Source organism: Manis pentadactyla, chromosome 3, assembly GCF_030020395.1.
Source record: "Manis pentadactyla isolate mManPen7 chromosome 3, mManPen7.hap1, whole genome shotgun sequence".
Classification (NCBI taxonomy): domain Eukaryota; kingdom Metazoa; phylum Chordata; class Mammalia; order Pholidota; family Manidae; genus Manis; species Manis pentadactyla.
The window spans coordinates 148,699,689-148,723,465 of NC_080021.1; the positions used below are offsets into that span (position 1 = coordinate 148,699,689).

General features: G+C 43.3%; 2 protein-coding genes across 5 annotated transcripts in view; one reads left to right on the forward strand and one right to left on the reverse strand.

Annotated features, from left to right (window-relative positions):
• OSTF1 (osteoclast stimulating factor 1) overlaps positions 1–21,341 on the reverse strand; it is a 49,073-nt gene extending 27,732 nt beyond the window's left edge. The window contains exon 1 of the mRNA XM_036893425.2: positions 21,075–21,341. Within this exon, the coding sequence (XP_036749320.1) occupies positions 21,075–21,108 (34 nt within the window). The 5' untranslated portion in view covers positions 21,109–21,341. The remainder of the gene's footprint in view (positions 1–21,074) is intronic.
• NMRK1 (nicotinamide riboside kinase 1) overlaps positions 21,338–23,777 on the forward strand; it is a 38,312-nt gene continuing 35,872 nt past the window's right edge. For all 4 annotated transcript variants that reach the window (XR_008996502.1, XR_005026380.2, XM_036893426.2 and 1 more), the window contains exon 1: positions 21,338–21,760. The gene's annotated coding sequence lies outside the window, so the exon portion shown is untranslated. The remainder of the gene's footprint in view (positions 21,761–23,777) is intronic.

Below are 23,777 nucleotides of genomic sequence, written 5' to 3' on the forward strand. Positions count from 1 at the left end.
CCCCAGACTTAAATAAACTAATCCTTGTTCATTGCGGTTGAGGCAGAGAGAGGGAAGGGGATCTTCAGGATGGGGTCTTGCATAGGCAAAGGGTAAGAGAACTTTCTGTTTCTGTGGTTTGCAAACAGAATATGTCCTGGCGCACATCCAAGGCCCTGAAAGAGCACTTAGAAGGACGTGGGGCTTACAGATGTGAACATAACCTACTTTATTCTCTGTTGATGAAGGAGTGGAGAAGTCTCTAGAGTGAGCCCCTAAGACAGCATTAAAAAGGGACTGCTCGCTGTAATGGATAGACAGATGGTGAACAGCAAGAGGAACGACTACTTAAAGTATCAGCACTTTGTGATCTGTTAACAGAATGACTCTTTCATTTACACTCTGCTTAAAAATGTTTCGAGGCATGTGGCATTTTAGAAGGACTCCATTTAAAATGGCTACAATTACTACTACACACCCACTAGGTAGTTACAACTAAAAATACTGACAAGTGTTAAGAGGGATAACAAAACAACTGGAATTCTCAGACACAACCAGTGGGCATGTAAACTGACACAACCACTATGGACAATTATTTGGTAGTAACATTCATTCAGTTTTTAGAAATCTTAATAGGCCTTTGAGATCTTAAATTGCGTTTCTGGGAAAGGAACATCACTAGAAAACCCTCCTGGCATCTTTAGTGGGACTGAAATATGGCATACAAAAATGGCCCCTCCCGAACCACGCCACTACTCCCACAGTACAGTGAGTCTCAACATTTTGAAACTGAAGATTATAACTTATTCATAGACTGTGAAACTTAGTGTCTTTTAAAAATATTAAACAGAACAGAAAAGGCCAGAGTCCTCTGTACATAACAGAAACAGTTATGGTTTGTGAAATTTTTGTTTCATTGGGACTAGACAGATGGATAGGAAGACAGATGTTTATTTTAGAAATTTACCAAACATATTTTGGCATGACGCCAAACAGCCAAATATTAAAATCAAGGTTTACCAAAGCCAAATGTTGCCTTTATAGAAAAAATGACTGGGAAACAAGAATAAATCTGAAACTTTATTTAAAAAATTAATTATGATTACAGTTTTATTAATAAAAATTCTGGTAGATTCATGTCCCTTGGTGCCATCAACTGCAACCTGATGAGACTTTTGCAAAACTAAATAAATGTGCTCTCTAGAACAAGACCTGCGTAAAAGCAAGGCATTTTGGTGCTAGCTCTGCCAGATAATATTGCCTATGGTGATTTTGCCACCAAGTACTTTCCTTCCTTCCTAATAGGAACTGACTCAAGTCGAGACTTAGCCTCAGCTCCTGGGCTTGAAGGTTGGCTTAACGGTGATGATGCAATTTCACTGAAGACAATCCCACAAAGGAGACAATGCCAAAATGAGTAGCAGTCATGCTCCCTCAACATTAATTCTCAATCTATACCTATTATCTATATAATAATTTGGGGGTGGGGCACATAAAATTCACAGCCTCACAATCACTGTTGATTATTGCAATGCCTTAAATTCTCCAATAAGAAATAAACATTTATACTTTCAGTTGACTGAGAAGAATTTCCACATTAAAGAACAAAAAGGGGACATAAGTGAATCTAGACATAAGAGAATATTAAGATAACAATACACCCCAGTGTCATGCCTACTCTGTATTACTGGTGCCACTACACTGGTTACACAGGAGTGTTTCCTGCGTAATCCACAATCCTTGTTCAGGCACAAGTCTGTGCTTGTTGTGCCAGGAATGACAATGAAGTAGGCATTCCACCATTTGGTCAATCAGCCAAAGCTGAATGGCAGATTGAAGAAGAAACTTAAGGTTAAGGTGAACTACTATTTTGCGTCCCCTCATGGTTGTATGTGTACACGTGTGTTTATTGTACCAGGTCATCAAGTAAAATATGCATCTTACTGAAAATCAAGGTCAAAAAAAATTTGAAAGCCACTGCTCTAGGTTATCTGATCAAACCAGGGACTTGCTACAGATCTCTCTAAAGAATGAGTAATACTTCCTCATTCCAAAATTCAGCTAGCATATAAAAATACTCTCCCATCTTCCCCAAAGGCAGAGAGCTAAAGCCAGTATTAAAGCTTTCAAAAAGAAAGGAAAGGAAGGGAATTATTTGAACAGGGAGCATCATGGAAAAATTAGAATTTACCATATGTGTATAGTTCTCACATATGTCTTAGAGAACAAAGAGAGCATTAACTTCTTAATTTATATCCTAGTGGTATGAAAAAAATGTGTCCCCACCTCCAAATATTCCCAGGATAAGTGAAAGTATTAATGTTATTTCTATCAGACATATTTAAATTATTCTACTAAGCACACATGATGAAACAGGATGTTTTCTGCTCAAAAACAAAACAGGAGTCTATGTGACAGTATCCAAGAGTCAAGGCCATCATTTTGATTGCTGGGGTAAAAGGAAACAGCTGTGCTCCGGTGGGCCAACAAAGGGCTCCCCTGGGCTTTGTGGATTCCAACGCCTATATATGAAGTGCTTAGTTCAGAACATGCTTCTTGGTGAAGATCTCTACTCCTGTCATTCCACAAAAGCACACTGCTTTGGAAACTAAAACACAGAGGCTATAATCTTTGCAAGAAAATCATTATAGTAGTACAGCAATGTCCCAAAGTTTCTGACATAAAGTTTCCTACCTCACACTCACAGTCTTGAATTAATGAAATCAATCCAGTGAATTCTATTTGCATATATACCTTTAAAGGATATAACTAATAAAAAGAGACTATGAACATAATGTTTTCATCACTCCTTACTCCAATGCCACCTTTTCCCTGCCACCTCCCATTGTCCAGCCCCCTCCCTGCAAAATACCCTAAAGACTTTGAAACGCGTCTTGATTTCAGCTGCAGGAATGGCATTCTCATTAAAAACAGTAGCCAGTGTGTTTTCTGACAAGAGGGTTCTGTCTATTAACAGTGTGCCTTTCTTATCCATTTTTCCCTTTGCTTATAATTTTCAGTGCCTTTCAGCAACTTGGTTACTTTTACATCTTGAGGGGCCACAGCTGTTGGTCACTTTTATTGCTTCTCCATGGTGTAACATAAAAGTCCCAAAAAGCAGAGTTCAAAATGTCAAATGACATGCCCCTTGCCAACCATGTCTTGACTACCTAAACATCACAGAGAGGAAGAGATAGCCCCTACAGACTCTTCATCCCAAGAAGAACTGCTTCCACAGCCAGTTTTAGGAGACTGTGGGGAAGAAGGAAAGAAAAGTCTTTCAGTCCTCGGAATTTAACTAAAAAAGGCTACACTGGTCATGCCACCTTCTGCAAAAGGCAAGATGAGTCTAAGGGCTAATCCATGACATCAGCAATTGTTTTTGTATGATCCATAAGCTAAGAGTAGTTTAATATTTTTAAATGGTTGGGGGTAGGGTGAATCAAAGAATAACAATTCAAGATGTGAAAATTATCTATAATGCAAATTGCTGTGTCCACAAATAAAGTTTTATTGGAACAAAGCCAGTATTTGCCTACTGTCTTTGGCTGCTTTCCCTCTACAATGACAGAGTTAAGGAGGTGCAACAGAAACCATTTATGACCACAAAGCCTGAAGTATTTACTATCTGACCCTTTATAGAAAAAGTGTGCCTCTCTCTACCATAAGGGTCCCCTTTTTCCTTAAGTTAACAGTGAGACCAAAGGAACATTATGCCATAATAGGAAGGGTTCTGTCTGTCTCTCACTGACCCATGAGCTGTCTGGGTCTCAGTCTCTTCCTGTAAGAAATGACTGGTTGGGCAAGAGAGTCTACACATCTAGGGTTGAGAGAGAAAATTATCTAATGCTACAATCTCTAATCCAAAATGGAATTACTCATTTAAACTCATGTTTATGGGATACCATGCAAAGTGCTGACTTGGCAGCAACTCATTAATCTTCAGAACAATCCTGGGATGTAAATACCTTCTTAAACCCATTTTGCAGCTGAGAAAACTGAGGTTAGAAAGGGTAAGTAAGTAGTCCAGGTCTGCATATCTAAGGGGTAGAAATGGGGTTTAAACCCTGGCCAGCTGGCTCCTGAACATTCTGGATACAGTTGAAAGAAATCTGAGCTATTAACGCTGGCATGCTAGGATTAAATGAGACTAAACGAATCAATATACATAAAGTATTGAGTGCAGTACCTGAAGCGTTTTGTTTGCCCGTGTTAGGTATTATTTAATTATTATACATTTTACCTTATTTGAGGGCTTAATCATTGTGTCTTTATCCTTCCTGGCAAGACAGTCTTACCAAAATCCTATTCCTAAGCAGAAGGATATTTTATCATTTACAATTCCCCAGCAGAGAAATCTTAATGTCTTCATTAAGCAAAGCATAACATTTAGTATTCTCTTACTGGCTATTAAGGAATTAAATGTGAAGTTTAAGTTGTCATTTCTGAACCCTATAACTATTGTCTTTAGTCAGCTCAGGCTGCCGGAACAAAATGCTAGAGACCGCATGGGTTAAACAAGACAATTATTTCTCACAGTTCTGGAAGCTGGGAAGTCCAAAATCAAGGCACCAGCCAATGTGGTTTCTAGTGAGAAGTCCCCCTGGCACGCAGATGGCCCCCTTCTCACTGTGTGCTCACACGGCCTTTCCTAGGTGCGTGCACACAGCAAGATCACCCTCCCTCTTCTGGTACAGCCACTAATCCCATCAGGTGGGCCTCATCCTAATGACCCCATCTAACCCTAATTACTTCCCAGGGCCCCATCTCCAAATACCATCACACTGGGGGGTTTAGGGTCTCACATATGAATTTGTGGGGGGAGGGAGGATATACACATCCAGTCCATAACAGCTATGAATGTAGAGCTACAAAAAACAAGAATGCAGAACACATAAATGTATAATATACTGGAATACAGGGTACCACAATAATAAAAAAAATGTTTATCAAAACCTTTGAAAATTAGCTTTTTGGGGATTGCTTATGTTTTACTGTAATGTAAAAAGGGCTGGAGATAACATCACATATATAATTAGCTATGTAAAACAAAGAAACACTGGAAGGAAACATCTAATGTTAACAGTTACCTTTCCATGGTAGAACTATGAGTCATGTTTATTTTCTCCTTTATTTTCTAAATCGTCTACAAAGAATAGGAATTCTTTATATAACCAGAAAAACATGTTTTTAATGCCCTATGGAAGGACAACTTTAAAAGATATTTGTCCTTAAGCAGCAGAATACCTTTTATTATGAGTCCTCTTTTGTCCTCTGCCTCCCCAGTCTCGCCACCAAAAAAAATTTGGCAGAGAGAGAACCAACTGCAATACGGTGTATGGTCACAAAGGTGAGGATACAGGAAACAGGTAAGCAGCACAGCCAGTGGGGAGACTCCTAGGTCAGGGAAGGCTGTACAGGAGGTGGCATCTACTTTGCTTTTGGAAAGACACCACAAGTTACCAATGCAAAAAGAGGGGTGGGAGCAGGGTATTATTACAGAGTAGTTTGTAGACAGAGGCACTAAAGGCCAAGAAGGCTGGTCTAGGAATGTCAAGTAGATCAAAGTGCCTGAAGCCTGGCAGGAGAAATGGTGGGAGATTAGGCTGGGGACAGGAGCACAGATAGGCTTGCAGGTGCTCACACTCTTCTGAGACCCACATTAAGAAACATATTGCACATCAGAACCCAGTAAACACACACACACACATACATACACACACACTCTCATAAAACTAAAACAGAGTTTGCAAGAAATACTTACTTTGAGTGATTATCATATTTATGATTCTTGTTTTGTTCTGTTCTCTCTCTTTCTCTCCTACTGGCCACCTGCCCCCCTCACAGATATCTACATCTCTTGGCAACAATAAAATGCTCTCCAAATATATGAAAAGCTTTGGAAATTTTTTTTTCAAAAGAATTTTTAAAATTTGAGCAAACGATAAATAAACAAGCTTAAACATCAGAGTTCATGAAGGTCCAATTCCTTGGAAAATTACAACTGCAATGTTTAGGAAATTAAAATTTGTAACAATAACAAAAAAATGACCTTGGTGCTAGCCCTCTATAAAATCACATGCTAGCAAGACAACATGATGATAAAAACATCTCCTTTATGTAAAGCAGAACCCCTTAAAATCTGATATAGGAATAAAGATATGCATTGTATCTAAGAAGAAAAAAGAGACTCTCTAGAGATAGAACTGAGCTTAAGCAAGATGCTCACTCCAAGTTTATCTGATGGACACATAGGGGCCATATGGGTAGCTGAAGGCATTTTACTATTTAGTTAATAGTAGTGCTCTGTGGGGAAAATGGCAATATTTCCAGACTCTCTCCCCTGGCCTTAGTCCATCTCCGTATTAATAGGTGTTTACAAGGGGCGGGTGGGACGCGAGTGCTGCCAGGACAGGAGAGAAACAGACAAGCGAGAGCAGTGGCCAGGGAAAGGGATGAATAGAGCCAGGCCTTCAAATAAAGATTATTTTCCCCCTTGACTGATTTCAGGTTTGCAGGTTTACTTGCCCCGAGGTGGGAACACGCTTTCCCCTCGGAGTTACACCTACCGGTAGTTGGCAGGACCTCTGAACCTGAAATTCGTCTTCATGGGTGCAATGCTTGGGCAGGCTGCTCCTAGGGATGGTGGGGACCCCCCAGTGGCTGGTGTGGCTTCACCCGGGAACATCCCATCCATGGGGCTTCCAGTCTGGGAGCCCCTAGTGGGGAACTGGTCTAGGGTAAAGTGCCTCCTAGATGAGTGGGCCCCTCCTCAGAACTGGGGAAGGGTGGAGATACCAGAAGTCATGGAATTAGCCCTCCATGAGATAGGGGACTGCTTAGGGGCCCTGAGTGGTTGTGTGGCAGCAGGAATTGTGGGGTGGTTGTTTCTGGAGACATTGAAAAGGGTTACCCAGGAGAGAGATGCACTTCGGTGTCGCTTGGGATGAGCTGGGCAATGAGCCAGGGGATACGCTTAAGAAAGAGAGGCAGTTACTGAGAACTGAGGTGGCGCTGTTGAAAGACACGCTAGCGGAGAGGGAGGAGGTACTGGCAGGAGAAGCTATGTTGCAGGAGAACGTGAGGGAGGGGGTAGCAAAGAGCGGTGCCTTCAGCCCCTGAGATGGTAGAGGAGACATCAGGGAGGATGAGGGAATGGAGCCAAGGGCAGAACTGTTGCTGAGGACACCACCCAAGGCACCAGCCCCTCCCGTATTAAAAGCCCACCCAGTTGTTATTAAAATAAAAACACAACAACTGTGGGCTCCTCAGGGGGAGAAGCCGCCCCCTCCCCAGGTTGTAAAGCACTCCATACTTTCCCGCATACCCAGGATGAGCTGGTGGATTTGAGCATCGGGTTTATATAGAAGCTGTCAGAACCTCTGCCTACCTGGCTTTTGTGTCTTTGGGATATGGGGGTACAGAGCATTGTTCTGTCAGGTTCCAAAATGGGTAGACTGGCTTCCCAGACAACTTACCTATTCCTCTGGCAGTGGTTGCAAAGTGCCCATCATACCTCAGGGAATGGGGTGCTTCTGGATTGGCTGACAGCAGCCCTCAGAGCAGTTTGGCCTAATCAGGGTGATTTACCATATTTATCCACTAGCTGGAAAACACATGCAGAGCTCCAGCAGGTGTTACAGAGGTTGGGCATGAAAAATATTCATCTATTATATGGACCCCAGGGCTCTGATGAGGAGCTGTTCACTGTAGGAATGAGAAATCTGGTGCTCCACACAGCTCCCCCATCTCTCTTTGGGTCCCTAGTGACTATTCTTGCCATCCACACAGAGAAACCCACAAGTGAGGCCACTCATCGTACTTTAGCAGATCTGGGGGAGGTTGAAATAACAAGAACACAGAAGGAAGTAGTCTATGACTGAAAGGAGAGGTGCAAAGGGCCCCATGAAAGTCTCAAGGACCCAGATGTGACTTGATTTGATAAAGGTGGGGACAGTGAAAGGAAAAACTTGATGGGCATCCCAAAATAATTGTTAGAACTGTGGCACCAATTAAAGCCAGAGCAGTGGTTCCAGCCACTGAGGTCCAGGACACAGAAGCTGGAGGTGAAGCCCCATATCTGGCCTGTGTGCCTGCAGGACTTCCTGGGGGGAGTGTAGGGGGATCATACAGAACCTGCCTGGACCCTTGCTGGAGGATAGATGGGACTTACGGTTTGACTGAGGGAAGGATCAAGGCACCTACCTTGGAGGGCTGACTGGCCTCTTGCAACAGAGGCCCCATGTTGAGTAAATGATTAGTCCTCAGTGAATGTTTAGTGTATCTTGGTTTTAGTGGACGCAGGAGCTAGATGCTCCTTGATTTATTGTGAGTTTAGTGGTATCATGGACCCCCACCTGACCCCACTGCTATACAGGGGTGGGGCTGTCAGAGTGTAATTAAGCCTGAATCTCATTGAGAATAGGGAAGTCTAACATTGTATGAGATGCTATGCTCACCTCTGATTCTCTTACAGATAACTGTGGCATTACTGCCAAGAAGTTTTGGGCCTTGTAGGCTACTGGAGAGAGTTTATCCCACACTTGGCACAAATTCTGATGCCCTTGTGCTCCTTGGCACACAAACGCATCAGGTGGGGCTGGAATAAAACATTTGCAGTTACTTCCACCATTGCAAAATGGACAGACTAGGTGTCTGTGTAACTGGGACCTCTAGCAGCAACTTCTTGACCATTTGCCTTGGCATCCCCTGGGAATGATGGAGCAGACGACTTGGTCCAGGGCAGAAGAGAGTGTGGGCTATAGTCTGTCAGTGAGGCCTGCCTCTGCCTGCCAGGAATGCATTATGTGACTGAGTCCCACAGCACCCTGGAGACTACATGGGCCTGGACATTTCGACCAATGGACAAGCAGTGGATGGCCCTTTTGGCACCCTGGGGACAAAGCCTGAAAGCTGGTCTCCTGTGTGTTCCTGGAGTAACAGGAGAGCAGCCCACAAAGGTTACAGTACTGTATCCAAATGGTAAAAGCACTTTGTGGGGAGGTTGTGTCTTATTACTGTGGCCAGTGCCTACGTTTCCAGTAGCACTACATCTACCCCATTCCTGCCACTGTCCTGTTATAGGACCACTCCCTTGCATGCATCCTACCTGATAGACAAGAGTTGCCTGTGCTGGTTTTTGTCTACAGTCTTTGTTGCTTGAACCTGCCCCCTGGGTGTAGCTGCTGCTTACTGGGTATGCATGGAGCTCCTTACCAGTTCAGCTGCTGGCCTCCCGTGGAATGGACTTAAACTGTGTAGGACTTTGAACCTGACTAGATCCTTGGGCTTGAGGATTATCATGATTTTATTGCTACCTGTATTTCTGCTGGTTATAGTGCTCCAACTTTCTTGCACAGGGGCCACTGCAAAAGATGGGGAGCAAGCAGAGTGTGAGGCGAGATTTCCGGAGGAGTGGTCTGTGGGTAAAATCACAATATTTCCAGAATCTCTCACCTGGCCTTAGTCCCATCTCCCTATCAATAGGTGTTTACAAGTGGCGGGTGGAGAGGCGAGAGCATGTCAGGACCCAAGAGAAATGGGAGAAAAAGGGGTGAGTGAGAGCAGCGGCCAGAGAGAGAGATCTTCAAATAAAGGCATTTTCCCCTTTACAGATTTTGGCCTCACAGGTTTATTTGCCATGCGCTGGGAACATGCTTTCCCCCCAGTTACACTCATAATAATACAGACTCTGGACGTATGAGACTTATTATCAAACACAACAGGAAAAATTAGAGAGCAAAGAATAAGCAATAATTTTGAAACTGAGCCCCTCCTAGTTCAGAAAACAAAAGAACTCAAGTTTTCTTATGTAGCACATACAAGAATTTCTGCAAAAGTCCACATCCAAAACTATAATACAACCAAAAACAGGAAAGTGGGTTTGTTAGAATAGGCAGTTAGTTAGATATAAGCAGTTCAAGAAAGGGAACAGCCCATCACCAAGGAAGACTCCTCCCTGGCCAACCCCTCAGCCTTCCTTAGTTCCCAGTTCCATAGTTAATGACACTAGCTTATCAGAGGTCCAGACAGTGAAGGACACCTAGATTGTCTAGAGGCCCAGGACCACTGGGGTTTCCCTGATAATAGGGCATGTGCAAGACCAATGACCTTGTCCAAAAGTAACCCCACCTCATTAAAATAACATCTAAATCTAATTAGCATTGCCATTTTGGCCCCCTGTGAGCTTCACTTAGGTACTTAGGGATAAAGTGCCTGTGCACTGAGGAAAAGGTTATATAACCTGGAGCTGTCAATCAAACGACATAATGTGCAGGGCAGGACTTCCTATCATCTTATGAACAAATAAAACCCAACCTAACCTAATAGCGGGGCTGCTTCTGGTTCCTAGACAGCTGCTCTCCTGTCTCAAGACTGTACTTTTCACTTTAACCCAATAATTGTTTGCTGCTTTTTCTTGCTATCTGGTCTCTCAACCGAATTCTTTCCTTCAAGAAGACAAGAATCAAGGAAACACGACCCATTCCACCAGTAACAGGTTCAGAGAGCTCATTCATAGAAAACCAACAAGATGTCTAAGACATTCAATTCTTCCAAGATCACCTATTCACTAAAACAGCCTTTAAAGTGGGAATTATTTCCCTAATTGCATCCTCTCTCAAGTCACACAACAGTGCTTTTTCAAAAGGTTTACTAAGTCCTAAGGGTCCATTACTATCATGAAAGCATCCTGAGCTTCGCCTGGTGGTCCTGAAAATGTTAGACCTGACACCTCTGGTGGGAGCTACACCCGCTGGCCATTGCAGGGCAAGCCCTGGCATCTCACTGCAGGCTCAGCCCAGGCCAGGGGTACCCCAGCTGATGAGTTATTTCTCCCAACTTGCCTGGTCCTGAAAGTCAAGATTGTTTATGGAAAGGAGGTGCTAGACAGAAGTCTGGAGAGTTTACAAAGACCCAAGGAGTCCAAGCGACCCAGAAAAGGCCGGCGGGAGGATCTTAACCCAAAGAAATGTTCAGGTATTTCCCCAAACCAGATCAGATATTGGGAGGAAGAGGGGCCCAAGAGAATTGAGTCCTTAGTATTTCCACTAAAGAATGAAGGATAAGGCCAGACAAAGGAAAAACTAAGGTTTTCTGGGGTTGTAATTAAAATAGGGTAATTACAGGACCATTGTTACAAAAATCTCCCTTCCTCTCAAGGACTCACAAGAGCTGCGATAACACTCTTGAGGGTCATTCAGTGACTAACGTCAGACACTCCAAGGCCCAAGGTACCTTTCATACCGACTCCTGTGGTTGCAAGTTGCTTGTGGACTTTCTTCTTAACCATTTCTAATTCACAGACACCCAAATGATCATTTGTCCTTTTATGAACATGGGGTCATGCGTGGGAGGAAGGCAGGGGATTGGGACATTGGAATTTGCCCTTAAACTTTTAGGAGTGCCTTGGTTCCCACTCCTAAGCCCTTGAGCCTGCAAAACTATTTGCCATTTACCATGTGGATGGGATGACAGTGAAAATAACCTCTCTGCCCACAAGACAGAAGTGCTCTTTAGGGCTTTCCACCAACGTGAGGAAGCTGCCTAAATTTCAGGCTTCCATAATAATTACTAGGAATTTGCCCTCCTTCAGCACCCAACTGTCTAGCTGTAGAAGTAACCCACCTTCTCTCATCATCTGTCCTAACCAATTTCAGTTCTTTACCTATGTTCTCAAGATATTTAGTGGGAAATGAATACTTAAGAGCACTGTAATAATTTTAAACCACCAACAGAATTTTGAGTTCTAAAATTAGAGCAACAAAACTTACTCCTATCAGTACAATTCAATGCTCTTAAATTTTTCATTATATCAGAATCCCTGTAAGTACATAAATGTTCTTTTTTTAAAGAGGCTTTTGCCTTCTTGTGTGAGACCCACATAACTGACAGAGTAATGGGTGGGCTGAGAAGCACTCTCAGAAGAATCATCACCCTTCTTCCAGAGAGAGGCACTCCTTCCTGGAATGAAATGTGAAAATTTCCATAAAGCAAGGTCCAAACTTGAATCCATGGCTTAAAACTGTCACCTCCAAAAAAAGACAGAAAAAAGCAAGATGGGAAAAAGGAGGATTCTGACCAATATTTGCACAGAGTTAATTATTAAAAATTAACTAAAGATATGTTTTTAGATTTTAGATCTATAGAGTTAATATTAGTGAGTTAAATTCACTTTATACATTTTCCAAATACATTTTAAAAGTCCTCAGTGTCTCACTGGTGATTCAGGACCGACCACATTTTGCAAGGGTCTTATTGGAATCCATGCGTGTAGAGCCCAGACACATTTCTGCAGGGCCACCCCAATGGTGTCTTCCTCTGGACAGCTGCAAAAACAAAACAAAAGAAACAAAAACAAAACTCCACTGGCCTGTGTAGCCAGAGTCTAAGTGAAACCAGATCAGACTTAATTAAGAATATATTATGTCCCCACCCTAACCCTCTTCCCATCCTTTCTTCTCTCTCCATTTCTCATGGAAATCTGGACTTACAAAAAGCCCTGGGACTATTTAATTCCTCCACATGGTTGCATTCCCACAGTGCTGAGCATTGGGAATAGCAGGAAGATGAGAAGTGGATCACTGAGAATGTCTCAGGGCTCAATAAGAAGCAAAGGATGAAGTTATGTAGAAATTTGGGGAAGTATTTGAAAAGCCAATCTAAGGAAATAAAGATTTAGAACCAGATCTAGAATCAAATGAAGAAACTGAGGCCAGAGTGGTCTAGGGACTTACTTATCAAGGTGACTTAGCAAGTAAATTAGAAAAATTGGAGCCATAACTTCATCCCAAAGCTAATGTCCATTTTCCATTACTATATTCTGCCTCCCCTTCCTCCGAACCACAGCTTGGCTCTGTGATACCTACCCTATTAGCCCATCTTTATACCTAACATCCTTTCATTAAAGAGTGGTTCACTTGAAAAGGGAATTCCTTTCAGGAATCTTGTTTGTAGTTTATTTTATCTTTTAATACAAGAGCTTTGGGAAGGGGATTTCCATGAATCACTGGATGGTTGAACATTGCAGGTGAGTTTGTTTATCAGATGTAAATGAGTTCATTCCCTGAGCCCTGTGGAATAAAGAGTAGGGAAAAACCAAGTTCCAGGTGATGTCAGTGAGGAAAACTGGAACAGTCCTAAGCAAGATGCTATTGTAAGGTTTTCTGGGCATGTGGCCCTGTCCCTTGATATGCCATAATCAGAGCTCAAACAACTGTCCATGGCATTCAGGTCTGTCAAAAGTTAGGCCTTAAGAAGGAAGTGCACCCAAGGGGAAATCCACTGAAGAGGAGACACAGACCACACCAATCTCAATGTCATAGTACATCAGTGTGGATAAAGTGAAGGTTCCTATGGCCAGAATTCTCACAAGCCCTGGTCGGTCAGCTCACTACACATGTGTGGGCAATATGTCGTTACTGTCTCTAGACAAAGAGCTCCTCCCAGTGCTCTGGGCAACACAGTGGCACCGCTGCAAGAGAGCAGAGACAAGACTGGAGTTGTGGCAGTGCTGAGGACAGAGGCTGAGACGGCTGCGGGGACAGAGAGGCCCAGAGGTAGAGACTGGCTCACTGCATGCAGACTCGCTCTGAGTGAATGGGATTTTGGTGATTGACCTGCCACCATGGGAGGAAAATTGGGTATAAACCCTTTCACCCTAAGAACATTCTACTGTCATTTCTTTGGTCACATTGAATCCATAGTGAACTTGCCTGGGGCTGAAACCCATTGGCAAGACAGCACACCACTCAGAAAACGACCTTGGAGGGAGGGTTTCTGATGTGATACATACCCTCAATTTCCTTGCCTGAAAAACTAGTGAGCATAACTTCAGTTTAGATCCTCCCAGAGCCACTGATTCATCAAACAACCAGCCCAAAAGGCACTCAGCAAACCCTGTAAACCTGGGTGGGTAACATTTTAGAGACAGTCATAAGAGTATGGTTTTCAAGCAAAGAAATATTAGACTGTGGAATCTTCCAAATCTGGAGTCTGAGATACCTGCCCAATGTGCCAAAGGGCTAGAGGCGCTTCTCCCAGCCTAGCTGCCCCCACCATGCTCAGACAGCTACAATTTGGAGGCGTACTCCCCCAGGTATGGAGTGGGTCAGGAGGTTCCTAGAAGGCACAGCCACTCCAGAATACTCTCCTAGCTGGAAGTCAATGCTTTGTCTCATGCACATGAACTGATTTGAGTGTTTCCTCCTGGAGGAAGGAATCCTGAAAGAGAACCCTTGTGTTTCTTGGAAACTCCTGGAGGGTAGGGCTGCCAGAAAGACTCTAAAGTCTTTCAGATCCTTGGAAGGATCTGAGGCAGACCCTCTAGCAGAAGGATAAGCTGCACTGATCCCTAAGAGTCTTCCTTAATTTGAACTCAAACTGCTTTCAGACTCCCTGGGAATCCAGAACAGGAGACGAGGAAAAAAACACTTTGAGAGCATTCTTTGGTCTCAAGAATACCAAGCCAAAGTAATTTGTCAGATTCTAAGGGATGCTATTGAGTTTGAAAATCCCCTGCTAATCAAAATGCACAAACACAAAACTCTCTGCCAAATCCTACCCCAACAGTAAGTTGAGGACTTTGCCTTCTGAGTTTCTAAAACGTCTACAGATGCCCAAACATCAAGTGGGAAATGACTGGCAAGAATTAATAAGGAGATGGCCACAGCAGTGCACCAATGACTTGTTTAAATGACTTGAAGCTGTGACCCTCTTTAACCCATGGCCGCAAACTAAACACCCACAGCTACTGTTAGCACTCTGACAGACAAGCAGATATGTACAGGGCTGACATGCGGACATATAAATTCTAGCTTTCTGTGTGGAGTGGTGCTGTTTTCCACAAACTGTTAATGCCAGGCAAATGGCTTTCTCTTGAATTTGGAACAAATTTCCCCAGTTCACAGTTCCATGTGTGCACATCAAGTCTCCCTGGCTTCTCTGAGAGGAGCTCAACCCCATGAGGTCAGGCGAATGTGGACGGGAAGACTCACTAAGTTGTCCCATTTTTGCTAAAACTTCCCTTTTTCTGCCTAGCAAACTCTTAAACTGCACTCAAGTCCCTGCTTCAGTGTCCTCTCTTCTGTGACACCTTTTCAGCTTCCTCAAGCGCCTTGCCTTGAACTCCCTAGCTCTCTGAACACACTTTGACAATATCTCCTGTCATGTGCATTGTAATTTTTCTGTTTAAGGCATGCTCACACCTCCTTGGTAGAAAGGCAAACTGGTATAACCTCTCTGGGGAGCATTTTGGAAATGTCTTCGAAAATGACAATCAATGCACATACCCTCTGATGTAACAATCCCACTACCAGGACTTATACAAGTGGCAAGGCTACTGTAACAGTACTTCTTAAAAATAGAAGAGTGAAAACATTTTAAATGTGCATTAATGTGGGTCTGGTTAAATAAGTACAATAGAACACCATGCACTTGTTCAAAAGAACCAAGATATCTTTATTTTCTTCCCAAACTCCTTTGTTTCATCATCTTTTTTCCCCCAGCTTTATTGAAGTATGAGCAACAAACTGATAGAGAATCTTAGGTCACATAGCCCACTGAATGTTATTTCCACATCTGCCCCTGCTCCTCCCCATGGGCATTAAGCAATAGAGGACAACTTTGGTGATGGTTTTCAGTGGAAATAAGGTATGAGGTGAAGGGGATCAGAATACACCACCCAAAAATATGCCACCTTGTCCTAAGGATTATTTTGAGTGGAAGGCAACTGAGAAAAAGCAGACACAGGAAGAATTCTCTGCCCTCCTTCTATGTGCTTAAAAGCAGTGTATAAATTCCCCTTGTGAAGGTGTTCTGCCCCCATACAAGAAAGGAGAACAACCCGTATCACCAGAGAGCAAAATGGCACCTAGATGAGTCTGCACAAACAAACCTTACTAACATAACCCTTATCTTCTATCAATTTCCCCATATATTTACCTTCCCACAGCTTACTAGAAACCCCAAAGCCCCCTTCCTTTGTCTAGTCACTTCACAATGTAAAGCCCTCTGTTAGCAGCTTCCATGTGTAACCACTTATTTGGGTTTTTTCACTTATGTGTAGCCCCTTTGCAGGTAAAATTTAAAACATCAATTAAATTTGCATGTCTTTTTCTCCTATTAATCTGGATTTTTGTCATTTTAATTCACAGGACCTAGAAACAGAACTTAAGAGGGTAGAGGAAAGTTTTTTTTCCTCCTGCCTTAAGGAGGCATGTCAGAAAAGTTCACCACGCTAGTTACACTGAACTCAAGCCATGAGAATGCTGAAACACAAGAGGAAGGGGACCCCACTATTTCCAGATGTAGTGCTGAAGGACACTGCCTCCAGCCTTTGCTACTTTATATGGAAGCTACCAGGTATCTTTGTCTACCTCCTTCCAGACAAAGACTTCATTAAGTATCAAGACTCTTTATGTATCTGTCATGAATTAAAAAGTTTAATTGCTGTGCAGCTACAAAGAATAGAAGACTATTCTACTCAAAAAAAGGTCTAATAGTCTAATACAAATCCATCGAAAGAAGGGAGTTACACAAAGCAAATACAAATAATACAACCGCATAAGTTAATAAAGGTAGCTGCCCAACAAAAGCCAGTCCAACCTATTAAATTTTTCACAGGTTTCTCTGCCCAAAATGCACAGACTCCAACTCAGGCTTGTATTCTATTCCCAGGTCAAACCAACCACTTCCTAGCTTTGAGATCATAAGTAGTTTACTTAACCTTACTAAGTCCTACTTCATCCATTAAATGGGGATATTAGGATCCACTTCACAGGGCAGTTAGAATAATTAAATGAGATAGAGCATATAAAATGCTTGGTACATTGCCTGACACTAAGGGCCAAATAAAAGTTACCTATTACTATAATCACCATCATCACCATTCTGGAATTTTCAAGATGCTTCTCAACCTTTATTCTACTGTCAGGTATAAATGGAGCATCAAGTTTAGGAAGGAAAACTATTCACATGCATATTTTCAAGCCAACCCCATACTCTCACCTTTAATTCATTTATTCAGAGAGGGAAAATTACACAAAAGTTCAGTTCATTTTAGAAGACCTTTCTCCTCTCAAAGGGGTTAAATAAGCAGCATATGTCTGACATCTTTGAAGTTTATGATGTTTTTACTGTGAATGCAAAAGAACCCAAAACACTGACATTTGCTTCTTCAAAGTCCCATGAATTTATTTTCACAAGACACATGAAATATTTATGCCACTTTACTTCCAGCACCAAAATCAATAAGCCATTTAAAAGAATTGGTCAAGGTCAGACATCAGTTTTCTAGCTATAGCGTAGGGTTATTAAATGTGCTTAGAATGAGATAGATGATTCTAGTCTAAATCTCATTCAATATCCTTTGGCCCATCTTTACATCAAGTCTTAGAATAAGATACCTTTTTATAAAGTCTTTGTGAGAATACAAGTTGTCTGATAAGGTGGGTTCAAACCTAATTGAACTGCAAGGTTTCACAGGGTGGCTGAAAGGCTGTGATGGTTCAGAAAAAGGAAAAGAGGGTCACTTAAGACCATGACATTGTGGCACATTTTAGCGACTGAGTATGGACCATGGTGGTATATCCAGCAACTGGAGGGGAGAGTTTTCAAAGGCAGACATTGAATGGCCAAAAGTGATCCTCCAGAAAAAAAATCAGTCAGCAAGGAAAGGTCTAAATGTGACAGACCTGATTTTTTAAGCAGAGCATAGGCAATACTATATAAAGACTGTAGGAAACATATACCAGCCAACAGCGAGACACTTACAACTGAAAGTGAGACACAATTCTAAGGATAATTGCTTGTATTTTCTTTTTTAAATGAAATTGGTTTGAAAAAAAAGAATAAAATGAGAGAAAATAGTGGTTATCACTAGATAATAAGTAGGGATGAGCTTTATATTTTTATTTATTGTTTTTCTGTACTGCATTTCCTAAATTTTCTATTTTAAATAAATATGGCTTTTATTTTTAATTACAAGACTTTTTTAAAACATAATCGGTAAGATCAGACATCCAGTTGTGGATCTAGGCCAATCTAAGACATTTTCTGTAGACACCCAAACCTCCCCCATCAAAACCTTCACGGACAAGACCTTATTTGATTTTCTCTTGAAACCCCAATGTCTAGCACAGGGCCTAAAATATTAGCTGCATGTATTAAGAGTAAAGTGCTTATTTTTATGGGGTGTATGCCAATCATCTTGATAGGTACCTTAGCCCACAGGATAACTTAATGTCTCTTGATACTAAAATCTTCCAATAAATCCTTTGTCTTCCCTGCCTAGCATCTCTTCTTTGTGGAATTGAGCCATGCCACTTGCCCACATCTTGCTCAGCAGGAAGCTACAGTGACTGCCCCATGATTTCCCAACTGTGTTTCTCGTAGAGATGTTCAGTCCACTCCAACACTATGTGAACTCATGGGAGGATGTCAGATCTCAGGGCTATTAAAATAACTCTTCTCAGAGCAAGTAAAATATTCTAATTTTATGAACACTAAGAATCTTGTAATTGATCTTTTATCTCTTTGCTTGAAGCTGAGAACCAAATCTACAGCCCTTCTTCAGAAACTCTAGAGGATTTTAGGACAGGTGTGTCTATAAGCTCTTTTCCTTTGGTTTTCTCTTATTCTTCCCTCCCTCTATAATGATCCTGCTTTCTTTACCTTATTCTTTATTCTTTACTCTAATTTGAGATGATGCAGGGTATACACAAACCAAGAATCAAAAATTAAATGCAACCTCCTACCCCCAATTCCAAGCTTGCTGCAGACATTTTTACCCATGTAGCTTGCCTGCAAAATAGGAAAGTAAAGCTCAGCATGACCCACCAACCAAGGCGGTGACCTTTATGTGCACTTCGGACAAGAAAGTCTTACTGAGAACCAGAGGCACTTTCCTTTCCACTTCCTGTCCACTAGCTCTAAAATACACAAGACTACGTATGTGAATTACGATTAAGAGCCCAGACTCTAGAGTCAGGCTACCTAGGTTCTAATCCTCACCCCTCCTCCCCATCCAGCTGCTGACCTTGGGCAAGTTAAGTTAACCTTTCTGTGTCTTGCCTTCATTTCCCCACCTGCGCAATGGGAACAATAATGGTACTGACCTCATGGCGTTATGAGAAGCAAATGAGTTAATACATGTAAATTGATTAGATCCGTGCCTGATACACAGAAAATGTGGGCCAGTACTATAATAGGCCAGTTCTGCTTGAAATTAAGCCAGGTAACACAAAGTTTCAAGTCTGATTGAAAGTAGTATTTCTCACTGTAAATAGTAAACTAACAAACTGATTTCTACAGTGACCTTAATTGAGTTCGGATCTCAGTTATAAATCAGTGTGGAGTGAAAGCTCCCTGTAAACAGCAACCACCTTCAACCACTTGCTTTCTGATTTGAGAAGGAGAAAGGAGTGGTGTCCGACAACAAAAATGGTTCCTGAGAGTGTATCTCTAACTGGTAACAATATGATCCCTAAGCCACAACCCGTGTGTGTATGAGTACTCACATACACACGCGTGCACACATACACATGGCTGTTAATGCTCCTTCGGCTGTAGCACAAATATCACTTAATGTCTACAGAGATGAAAAATCTCATGAACAGCTTCTAGAGACAGTCTTTAAAATAAAGCACTTCGTTTAGCTCTCAAAGAACGACTCTGCTTTGTTGGACACTTCAGGTCCTGATTTACATCCGCTTTTAGACAGCTACCACCTCCTACATAAGCACTTAAAATGCAAATTTCTCATGCGAGATTCCTCATCTAAAGCAGCACAGAGCCCAATGCTGGTAGCCATGCCTCTTCCTTGCTCACAGCAGAACCAAAGTCCCAGCAACTTCAGGTCCAGCCCACCAAAATTTAAGCGCTCAGTGAACAACTATGCCATAAATGCAGGTATGTACATAATTTTCAAATAAAACGACTTGAAACTGCCATTATATAATGACAAAGAAAGGAAACTGGATAATCATGAAAACTGTACTGCTTGACTGAAGTTTTAAAAAAACAAGAAAAAAATTAATCACTGAAACGCTACCCCCTGCAACCATGGTTACTTTGAAATTTGGTGTAAATGGATAAATTTCAGCCTGTGCTATTCTGAAGTTACGTGAGACTGGAAGAAAAAAACCTGAGTATTATCAGAGCAACTCATCTTCCATTTCCTATAAAGTTTTCCTGTGAAGACCTACCAAATGAATTTGGTTTGTTACAGCATTGTTTGTTACAGCAAGAGTTTGTTACAGCATTGCATTGAACTTCGTTAGTCCCTTTTAATTTCTCATTTCTCCATTTCACATAAACTGTAATACTAAATAGAGTCACAAAGAACAAGAACAATCGACCAAGAAAACGGCTTTGAGGAACTTAATCATCTCAACCTCTCCAGTTCAACACGCCAAATTCACTGCGGTAGTTGGAGCAAAGGACTTGTGTTGCCTGATAAGGTGACACCTCCCAATCGCGACAGCCGAGATTATTCTGCCGCAGCCTAGCTGCTTCTCGCCACGAGCTCGAGTAGTTTTCTAAATGCTTTTCCCAGCATCCCGAGGTCAGTTTCAAAAGCTGCTCCTCTCAAAAGTCCCAAAGGAGACTCGCTCACCCAACCCCACCCTGCAAGCAGCGCACTTCCCGTTCGCTCTGAACGGTCAATAACTTTTAACTTGACAGTGACACACACTGATAAAAAAAAAAAAAAAAAAAAAAAAGAGGAAGTGGCTAAAAGACCATTTCAAGGCATATTTGGTTTATTTTTTTTAAGGGAGATTAGTGGCCTTGTCTTCAAGACAAGCTTCAGTGGGACGCAGCCATCACACCCTCACACCCGTCGCAAAGTTGCAGCGAATGGCAATGTTGCAAAACGGAGGGAGACTCCCCTTTAAAAATATTGTTTTAAATACTTAAAATACTCCTGGTATCTAAAACCATCCCTTTCCGATACCGAACGTAACAAAGCCACCCATCCCGGTGGATCGGACCCTGAAAGCAAACCACGGGGCCATATACGTGCCCGCTCTGCCCTGCTAAGTGGCAGAGGAAGCGCAGGGCGCCCGAGCGGCCAGGGGACTCGGCAAGCCCTCCCTTACCTGGTTTGACCGGTTTGGGTGGCGGCTTCGACATCTCGCTTCCTGGAGCTGTTATTCGTGAAGACCAGGCACGAAAAGCCGGCCGATCGCCCAGCCAGCCGGCACTCGCCGGGCCCCAAAGTTTCTTTCTGTCTGGCTCGCAGCGGGATGCCTTCCAGGACCCGCGCCCACCCTCGGCTGTCGGACCCGCGGACGCAGAGAGTCGCTCCGCGCACCGCTCCGCTCCGCCCCGCCCCGTGGCCCCCGGAGCGGTCCGGGGCGCACCGCCCCGCCGACGAGGAAGTGGCAGCCGCCTGGCCGAGCGCTAATTGGCTCCCGGGCTGGCAGCTTCGGCGCGCACGGCGGCGCGCGCGGCGGCGGAACCAGCGCGAGCCGGGGGAAGGCACCGCCGCGGGCTCGCGCCGGGGCTAACCCAGCCGCGCGCGCTCGCGACAAGCAGGGGCCGGACCCGGCAGGGGCGCGCGCGGAGGCGCTCTCGCCGCAGTCCCGCCCCGCCCCACGGGGGCAGGAGCCAAGCCGCGCGCCCGGCCCGCGTGGGACAGAGGCCTGGGTTGACGACCTCTTCCGGATCGCCTGTGACCGGGCAGGGGCGAGGAGGAAGAGTGCGGGCGTCTCGGGTGCGGTGGTGTGTGACAGGCGCACGCCGGGCCCTCGCCTCTGCCTGTAAGACTTGGAATTGGCCCCCGGTGAGTACCTCCCTGACTCCCCGCTGGTGCCCGGAGGAGTTTCCAGAGTGTTCCTGCGCTGGAGCCCAAGCGTGGTGGTGACCTGCAAGCCCTGTGGGACCCTTACCACCCTGAACGGGCTGACACACAGCCTGCCACAGAGGACGTGCACTCGTGGTGGCGCAGTACTTTAACGCCCGTAGTGATCCTGAGAATGGGGGTCTCCCATCGAGCTACTCCTCTAGCATAGGGGTTGGCTGTGCGGGCCTGCTCTTACTGCACGGCCTGGTCATTGAGAATGGTTTTGACGTTTTTCAGTAGCTGAAAAAAAGAAAGAAATCGAAAGAAGTTTTTGTGACACGGGCAAATTATATAAAACTCAAATTTCAGCGCCCATAAAACTGTGTTAGAACACTGGCACGCTCATCTGCCAATGTATTTGTCTGTGGCTGCTTTTACTTGGCAACAGCAGAGCTGAGCAGCTGCCAGCAAAGCCAAAAACATTTTTTTATCCGGCAGTTCACAGAAGTTTGCCCACCCTTGATCTAGCCGATTGAATCTCCAGTGGAACATGAGGGCTGGAGCATGCAAGAAATGCCGTGTGCGTAAATTCAAAATAGCACGAGTCAATAGCATGAGCCAATTGTATGGGGAAAAAAAAACTGGAAAGAAAAACCTTTACATGAGAACCTGGGTTTTAGAAAATGCAGCTTTTAAGTTTCTACTAGGGGTTGGTGAAAGATAAAATGATCCCATGGGAAGGGACCATTCCCTTCATATTCATGGCATATTCAGAAACTCCAGCCTTGGGAGATTTCTGGTTGCCGAAAGGGAACAAAGTTTAAATAATAGTAGGAAAAGTCTTCACTGTGGCGTGGGAGAAGATTCTCATAATATCTGTTGAATAAAATAAATGACTGGGAAGCCCTGAAAAACTTCACTCTTTAAAAAAATATCAGAGTGGTCTTTAGGCACATTGAAAAGCACATTTCATTAGCATGTTATCCATTCATATTAGGGAGTTGCTGTCCTTCTTGTAATATTCTGCACATGCCACCTCTGACCATTTTTGCAGTTTAGAATTCAGAGCATACATGTTTAGCACTGAAACAAATAAGCACACACCAGTTATGAAGACAGGACTGAACAACATATTTTTGTTAGGGTAAAAACAGTATTTTAAAAAAGTTAAAATGACTCATTTTGGGTTTGTTGTTGGCTGTCTTAGTCAATTCTCCTGCCCCCATGCATACCCTCTTTACAGGTATTGGGAAAATAAAATACAGAAATATCCCATGAGATTGGAAGTGGTATTTATTCCTAATAATTGGATGCTCTGGACTGATGAGGATGGAAAGTCCAGTGAAGCACACATTGTGGTTGAGTAAGCTTGTATTTGTTTCATGCTGCCGTGTACATTTAGAGCCTGACAGCTCTTGATTGCAAGTGTTTTAAATGTGATTTAAAACTCATTCTTAAAGCAACAGGCAGTGAAATAACAGAACATGGTATGGAGGTGGGCAATGCCAGGAGTGAACCTAGAGTTCACCTGAAGCTGCCGCCTACATCCAATACTGGCTTTGAAATAACTCACCTTTGGTATTTATTGCTTTGCCCATCCTCAGCCCAGCCACACATCTTGCTTGTGCTTCTCCCAGTTCCCCACCCCTGCCACCACATTATCACCTGTTCATTGCTCAAGGACTGTCCAACATTTACCCAAACACTGTTTTGGACAGGCTAAAACCACTAACCTACATAGATCCAAGGGTTCCTGTTTCGGTAAAGTTTGCATTTGACTGTGGGAGTTCTCTCCGGAGCTCAGGAGATTTTATAAGTAGTTTCTTGACTCTTCCTCACTCCTGACTTCTTAATTGGTAGAGTTTCCACATAAATAACCCCCTCAAGCTTATTTCCAGTACTTCAAGCACTCTTACTTGCTGTTTACATGTTATGTAATTGATACAGCATCCTCATGTGTATGCACAGATGTGGCAAGAGGCAGGGGGACCCATAGTCCTTGCCATTCAGTGTGCTC